Source organism: Trachypithecus francoisi, unplaced genomic scaffold (assembly GCF_009764315.1).
Source record: "Trachypithecus francoisi isolate TF-2019V2 unplaced genomic scaffold, Tfra_2.0 Contig01440, whole genome shotgun sequence".
Taxonomy (NCBI): domain Eukaryota; kingdom Metazoa; phylum Chordata; class Mammalia; order Primates; family Cercopithecidae; genus Trachypithecus; species Trachypithecus francoisi.
This window is the reverse complement of record NW_022681431.1, coordinates 9,570,104-9,577,736: the sequence shown is the minus strand read 5'-3', so window position 1 is coordinate 9,577,736 and position 7,633 is coordinate 9,570,104. Positions and strand designations below refer to the sequence as shown.

At 52.7% G+C, this 7,633-nt stretch overlaps 1 protein-coding gene across 32 annotated transcripts in view; it reads right to left on the bottom strand.

Annotated features, from left to right (window-relative positions):
• Nucleotides 1–743: 743 nt before the first annotated feature.
• The window catches only part of DMTN (dematin actin binding protein), a 34,026-nt gene continuing 27,136 nt past the window's right edge, over nucleotides 744–7,633 (bottom strand). For 23 of the 32 annotated variants that reach the window (XM_033227594.1, XM_033227488.1, XM_033227618.1 and 20 more), the window contains 6 exons: nucleotides 3,017–3,081; nucleotides 2,801–2,849; nucleotides 2,635–2,642; nucleotides 2,390–2,455; nucleotides 2,067–2,147; nucleotides 744–1,915 (listed from right to left, as the gene is read on the bottom strand). In XM_033227594.1, coding sequence (XP_033083485.1) covers nucleotides 1,802–1,915; nucleotides 2,067–2,147; nucleotides 2,390–2,455; nucleotides 2,635–2,642; nucleotides 2,801–2,849; nucleotides 3,017–3,081 — 383 coding nt within the window. In that variant the 3' untranslated portion in view covers nucleotides 744–1,801. The remainder of the gene's footprint in view (nucleotides 1,916–2,066; nucleotides 2,148–2,389; nucleotides 2,456–2,634; nucleotides 2,643–2,800; nucleotides 2,850–3,016; nucleotides 3,082–7,633) is intronic. The other 9 variants (XM_033227550.1, XM_033227542.1, XM_033227681.1 and 6 more) reach the window with 1 other exon arrangement.

Genomic DNA, 7,633 nt, shown 5'->3' with positions numbered 1-7,633 from the left:
TACCGCTTCTTCATGTGCCCACACATGGTTCTGCTCCAGCCAGGTGGGGGCGGCCCCTCTCCACATAAGCACCCACAGCTGCAGGCAGTCCTCCTTCTGGTCTTTACGTCCGATCTGCAGCCCCTCTGCCACCCCCCGCCCGCAACACGCAATTCCCTGTCTATTCCCCTTGGGAGGCCTTGCCAAGTCAACCAAGACCAGATTCCCGTCTTCCTCCCTTGGCCTCCACTTGACTCATCCTCCAACTGCCATTTCTCCATTCCTTAGTTGCCCCTGCCTGATTCTTGGGGATCAGCTCACCACACATTCATATCTGCTGACTTTTTGTGTTTGGCCTCCCCATTGAACCATGAGCACCCTGTCCCTTGGGAGGGACAACCATGTCCGATGTTGAGCTTGGCCACCAAAGCAAGCATGCTGGGATTTGGTGGAGCGCTGGGGCAGTCTTTCCTCCCAGCCAGTTCTCTACCAGGCCCCTCCCTGAGGTGTGAGTTCCCTCTGGCCCCAAACTCAAGGGCTCCTGCCCCCATCACAGAGTCCCTGAAGGAGAGGCAGACAGGTCTGTCTAGATGGCCCCTGCTTCTGGGCCCAGGCTTGGAGGAAGAGTACTGAGGGACTGCGTCTCCACCCCTCCAGCCCTAGGTGGCGCCTGCATTGGAACCCTGACTCCCAGGGCTTCCCTCCGCCTGATATGGCTTGTCTTGTTCACCCAGGTCTAGTGGCTCATAAGGAAAAGACAGATGTAGGGACCCAATGCAACCTTTTAATTCCAAGCAGAGTCCCCTCCCCCAGCATGGTCACACACACAGTGGAAAGGGATGCCAGGGTCTGGGCAGGAGCAATACCCAGACCTGGGCAAAAATATAGATATCATTATATACACACGTGGACTGGAAAGAAGTCAAGCTGGGGGTGTAAGGTAGGGCAGGGGCAGGTGAGGAAAGCAGCTGGGGGGCCCCAATAAATTACATTCTTGAGAGAGCATAGTGTGTGGGGGGTGCGTGGGTGTGGGTGAGAGCTGGTAGCCAGGACACTCCAAAATGTGCCAGGCCTGGCCTCTTGACCCCATCCAAGGGAGGCGGAAGGCCCAGCTTCTGCCCGGTGCCTGGCTTGGTGCTGGAATTCCCATTTCGTGGCCCGGAGGCAGGTGGAGGGCCAGGGTCATGTGTAGGCGGCATCTCCACCCTAAGTCCAGGCTTCTGGGGAAGCCGCAGGGCTGGAGCAAGAGGCTTCGAAGCTCGGGGGTTGCGAGCAGAGGTCAGGGCAAGCTGAAGTGGGGAGGCGACCTCCCTGCTGGAGGCTGAGCTGGGGCCTGTTCCCACTAGAATCAGAGGAGCAGGAGGCTGCAGTGCGGGAAAGCTGTCAGGAGTGAGTGTGGGAGGGATGGGTGGGCGACACCAGAGCTTGGAGCTCTTTCTGCCTGGCCGCTTCCCACCCCTGCATCTTCCCTCCAGCTGTTCAAGACAGCCAACAGGCCTAACCACCAATGCCCCTCATTCCTCCTCACCCTGTGGGGTGAGAGGTGGGGAGATGGTGCAAACATGAACTCTGTGTGCCGGAACCCCGACTGGCTTTGCCCTGTGCAGGGAGGGTCAGGGACGAGAGCAGGAGACCCCCAGGCTTGTGAGGGGGAAGAAAGTCCGTAGCTCACTGCCCAGGACTGCAGAGGTCTTGGCCCCCCCTCTACCTGAGGAAAGGAACCCACCCTACTTCCACGCCACCTCCTGCCCCTCCCAACCCGCCGGGGAAGAACCCTGAAGCAGCAGGGGTAAGGGGGCTGTCCCGGAGCAGGTGGGGGCCATCAGAAGAGAGAAGCCTTCTTCTTGAGCTCATTCCGCTTCCACAGAGCCAGCTTGCCAAACTCTTCAGGGGACATGGCAAATACCCTTGAGAAGTCCTCGGCAGACAGATGCCTCTGCATGGGGGAATCGGGCAGCTCAGCGTGGGGTGGGGGCTGTGCCCAGTGACCTAGGGGACACTCACTCAAAGAGGCCCCGGGTGTTCTCCCAGGCAGGAGAGTGCCCGTGGACAGCCCCGCACCCATCCGGGGCATCTTCCTTGCCTACCTCAAGCCGCATCCGATCCACCCCTGGTGGCAGCTTGGTTCGCCCCTTGTTGGTCACCACTAGCATTTCGTAGGGATAGATCTGGGAGTGGGGGGAGGGGCAATCTTAGGTTCATAGAATGTCCTGTCCTTTGACTCCCTAGGCCCCCCACATCAACCTGCAGAGGCCACTGGGGTTCATGCCATCTTGCCCTCTGTCTCCCCCAACTTCCCTGCCATCCCTCCCATCTTCAACACCAGGAAGACCCCGCAGCGCATTCCACTTGCCTGGCATCTCCCCAGCCTCCCGCCCCGCTATAGGCGCTTGGGTCCCCTGCCCCTCACCTTCTGCTCCAGCACACAGGGCAGGGAGTTCCCCCGGTCCATCCTCCCCCTCTGGCCCTCTCCGTTCTGGGGAGACCAAAGCCGCAGTGAGCCAGAGTGGGGCAGGGAGACCTTCCCAGCCTTACCCCGACTTCTTCTTCTTCACCAGGCAACTCTGTGGCCCCACACCCCCCTTCCCCTGACACTTCCAGGCGCCAGGACCCGGCTTCTGGTGCTCCGCCTGTTCCCCTCCAGGAGGCACTCACCTGCAGGCCTGTGGGAGAGAACGGGCATGGTTCAGAGGCAGCTCTGAGGTCAGCAGGCCAACACATCTGACCTCACCAGACCCCTGCCCACAGCCCAGACCCCGGATGCCCAGGGACCCGCGTTAAGTCCCTTCCCCAGATGCCAGCACCAGGGCCCACTTCTCACCTGGGCTTCCAGTCTCACTCCCTGATGGGCTGAACTCTGTGGACTGTAACTAGAAAGGACACAAAGGAATCAGAGGCAGTTGGGGATATTCACCTTTGGTCCCCTTCACTTTGGGGGCCTCCCCGCTCCCTGAGGGTGCCCAAGTGGCTCAGTCTCTCAGCACCCCATATGCACGCCCCTCCCACATAGTCTATATCTCTGGTCCCGAGACCTTACCCGGCTCAGGGTGGTCCTGCCGTAGGCGGGGAGAGAGGAAGATTTAGACGTTCCCTGGTGCAAGGCTGGAAGAGAGCAAAAGGTCCTGGGTTCAGTTCCTTTGGCCCTGACAGCCCTTTCTGAGAGAGCTCCCTCACTGGCCTTCCACACCTGGGGCAGGGCAGGAAGGGGTCACGCTGGAGGGAACCTGGCAGGCTTCTGCTAGCTCCCAGCTCTGACTGGTCACCCTCAGCAAGCAATACAGTGCTGGCGATTCTCAGTTGTCTCTACCACCATCCCAACTAGAAGTGGCCCAAATATACAATTGGGCCCAATGCCTGATGTGAAAATTGAGTCAGCCGAAGCCAAGGCTCACATCAGAAAATGAACCTCTGGGATACACAAAGAAATCTAAAATGGAATCACAATCATTACATTATTATAATATTATTAACAATGTTAGTAATCAAATCCAAAAAAAAAAAAAATTTTTTTTTGGCCAGGCATGGTGGCTCATGCATGTAATCCCAGCACTTTGGGAGGCCAAGGTGGGCAGATCACCTGAGTTTGGGAGTTCAAGACTACCCTAACCAACATGGAGAAACCCTGTCTCTATTAAAAAATACACTGCACCTGGCCAAAAATTTTTGATTGAGATAGGGTCTCACACTATGTTGCCCAGGCTGAACCTGAGCTCCTGGACTCAAGTGATCCTCCTGCCTTTGCCTCCCTAGTACTGGGGCTACAGGCACGGGCCACCTGCTCAGCTAGTACTCATATTTGTTTATTTATTTATTTTTGAGATACGGTCTCAGTCTGTCACCCAGGCTGAAGTGCAGCGGTGTGATTATAGCTTAACTGTAGCCTCAACCTCCCAGGCTCAAGTGATTCTCCCATCTCAGCCTCCTCAGTAGCTGGGACTAGGGGCATGCACCATCAAACCCAGCTAATTTTTTTTTTTTTTGTAGAAACCAGGCCTCACTACAGTACCCAGGCTGGTCTTGAACTCCTGGGCTCAAGCAATCCTCCCACCTTGGCTTCCCAAAGTGCTGAGATTACAGGCGTAAGCCAACTAAGCAAATTTTAAAAGTCTGACATTATGCCGGGCTCTGTGGCTCACACCTGTAATCCCAGCACTTTGGGAGGCCAGTGTGGGTGGATCATACGGTCAGGAGATCGAGACCATCCTGGCTAACACGGTGAAATCCTGTCTCTACTAAAAATACAAAAACAAATTAGCCGGGCATGGTGGCAGGCGCCTGTAGTCCCAACTACTCTGAGCAGGAGAATGGCGTGAACCTGGGAGGTGGAGCTTGCAGTGAGCCAAGATTGGGCCACTGCACTCCAGCCTGGGCGACAGAGCGAGACTCCATCTCAAAAAAACAAAAACAAAAACAGAAAAAAAAAAAAAAGTCTGACATTATACTACAGAAAGAGTCATGTTCTCAGTACTGTCACTGGGGTTTGTACCAGCAGTCAACAACTTCATGTCAGCATTACTGGACCTCAGTCTCAACTTGCACATTTAATAGGATCTCTCAGTTTTCAAGTATTGCAAATTGTAATTCAAGAAAATTTGTTTCCAGTAATGTTTTCCTAGAAATAACTTTGTACCTAAGATCCTCAGCTTGGCCGGGCGCGGTGGCTCAAGCCTGTAATCCCAGCACTTTGGGAGGCCGAGACGGGCGGATCACGAGGTCAGGAGATCGAGACCATCCTGGCTAACACGGTGAAACCCTGTCTCTACTAAAAATACAAAAAAAAAACTAGCCGGGCGAGGTGGCGGGCGCCTGTAGTCCCAGCTACTCCGGAGGCTGAGGCAGGAGAATGGTGTAAACCCGGGAGGCGGAGCTTGCAGTGAGCTGAGATCCGGCCACTGCACTCCAGCCTGGGAGACAGAGCCAGACTCCGTCTCAAAAAAAAAAAAAAAAAAAAAAAGATCCTCAGCTTGATGTAATCTCAAAATGCCTTCACCTCCAATTGCTAGAAATGGCTGCCATCTATACCAACTGTTTCCACAAGCATTCTGTATAAATAGTTAACCTCCATAGATTCAAAACTATGAGGAACTATCTTAAAATATATATACATATATAAATATATATACACATATATAAATATATGTACATATAAATGTATATATACATATATAAATATACATGTATACACACACACACATATATATATATTTTAATACAGAGTCTTGCTCTGTTGCCCAGGCTGGAGTGCAGTGGTACAATCTTGGCTCACCGCAACCTCTGCCTCCCAGGCTCAAGTGATTCTCCTGCCTCAGCCTCCCAAATAGCTGGGATTACAGGCACATGCCACCATGCCCAGTTAATTTGTGTATTTTTGTTAGAGACAGGGTTTCACCATGTTGGCCACATTGGTCTTGAACTCCTGACCTCAGGTGATCCACCTGCCTCGGCCTCCCAAAGTGCTGGGATTACAGGCGTGAGCTACAGCACCCAGCCTCTTCTTAAAATATTCTTATGAAATCTGTTGCTTGGAAGGGTTCGATTATTGAGAACAAAACCTCATTTTTTCCCCTAACACTTATTTTTATTTAGAAAATAGCTTTCACAATCACCATTCACTATGGAAGCATTTCACTTTTACAATAATAAGTATACATTTATTCAACCGACTGATAGAATTTCAACCTTCAAACCCTGCACGAAGATTCTCCCCTCCAAATTATTTCTATTATAAAATGCTTATGTGTGTTCCACAGCGACTATTCCAGTGTCACCATTAAATCAGAATGACATGCCTGTTCATGATTCTTGAATTCAGGTTGTTTTAATATGACAGTAACCTACACAGTCATGTGATCATTAATCACCCGCAAGTTCAGGGACGCCAAAGATGATTCCCAAGGTAGGCATCTGGCTATTCAACTTCAAGAGGCCGAAATGGAAGTTAAAGAGCTAACCTGGGCTGAATAGAAGATTCTGGCAGAACACTGACACTGAATCCAACCTTCACACATCCTCTGTCCACATCACTCTTCAGGCCTTAACTCTTTTTTTTTTTTTTTTTTTTTGAGATGGAGTCAGGCTGGAGTGCAGTGGCCGGATCTCAGCTCACTGCAAGCTCCGCCTCCTGGGTTTACACCATTCTCCTGCCTCAGCCTCCCAAGTGGCTGGGACTACAGGTGCCCGCCACCTTGCCCGGCTAGTTTTTTGTATTCTTTTAGTAGAGACGAGGTTTCACCGTGTTAGCCAGGATAGTCTTGATCTCCTGACCTCGTGATCCGCCTGTCTCAGCCTCCCAAAGTGCTGGGATTACAGGCTTGAGCCACCGCACCCGGCCAAGGCCTTAACTCTTTATTCCACATTCTCTAATAAACTTCTGTAGCTCTTCCCACCCACAGAGACAGCATCCCGAGAGCTCTGGGGAATACTCAGATGTCCTAACCACGTATTAACCTTGAGGTCCTTGAATTCCCCAGTTCCCGTGGTTTTCACCTCTGCTCCACGTGAGACAAGCCTTTCAAAGGGTCACGCTCAGGATCTTGTCATCAGCCGAACCACAATGCCTAGAAACTGTAAGCTTGGACCATTCACTTTGTGGCTTTGGCTCAGCTCCACCCCCACCACCCAGCCCACCAACCTCATGGAGACCTCCAGTTTCTTCATTCCCCTCCTACCTCCTCCACCGCCCGCCTTCTGTCATTACCTTCTCAGCTTCGGCCCTGTGGCTGGGCACAGTAACCACTTTTATCAGCTCCTCCACGGTGCAGCCTGGCCCCTCAGCACCTATCCTTACAAAACGCTAACCCAGGGTCAACCCAGCAGCTCCCATCCTGCCCCCGGCTGTGGACATACAGCCCACACAATGTAGATGAGCATCACTACAAAGGCGAAGCCTCGCACATTTCTCCTCCCCTCCACGGCAGTTCCAAACCCTCGCCATTCTCACCAAGTCTCACCCACTAATGCTCAGCAGACAACCTCAGCTTCTCATCTGGCCTGCCCCTGGATCCAAGTTCCCAACCCCCAGGGGAGGCCTTTCAAGGCCAGCCTCCCACACATTCCTGGGGCTCGATCTCAACCAGCTCTCAAACCAGCCCATATATATATATATATAAAATGAGAGACAGGGTCTCACTCTGTCACCCAGGCTGGATTGCAGTGACACGATCATAGCTCCCATCTCAGCCACCCAACTAGCTGAGACTACAGGCACACGCCACCACTCCCAACCAATTTTTCTAGTTTTTGTAGAGACAGGGTCTCACTATGTTGCCGAGGCTGATCTCAAATTCCTGACTTGAAGCAATCCTGTCACCTCAGCCTTCCAAAGTGCTGGGATTACAGGCGTGAGCCCCGACTGGACCTCTAATGGAAGCCTTAGGCACCTTTCCCTTCTCTCTCTCTACAATCTCACTTTCTCCTCACTATCTTCCTGCCACATATAAGCAAGCTGAATACCCTCAAGCTCCCGACTCTGCCAGATGCGCCTCCCATCCACAGTGCTCTGCACGGGGCACTTCAAACCCCACATGTCCAAAACCAGTCTCTCATCTTGCCCTGAAACTCCGCCTCTCTTATTATCTCAGTTCCAAGTTGGTCATCACCTAGCACCCAAGACAAAAACCTCAACTCCTCTCTCTTGCGCCTCCCACATCCAATC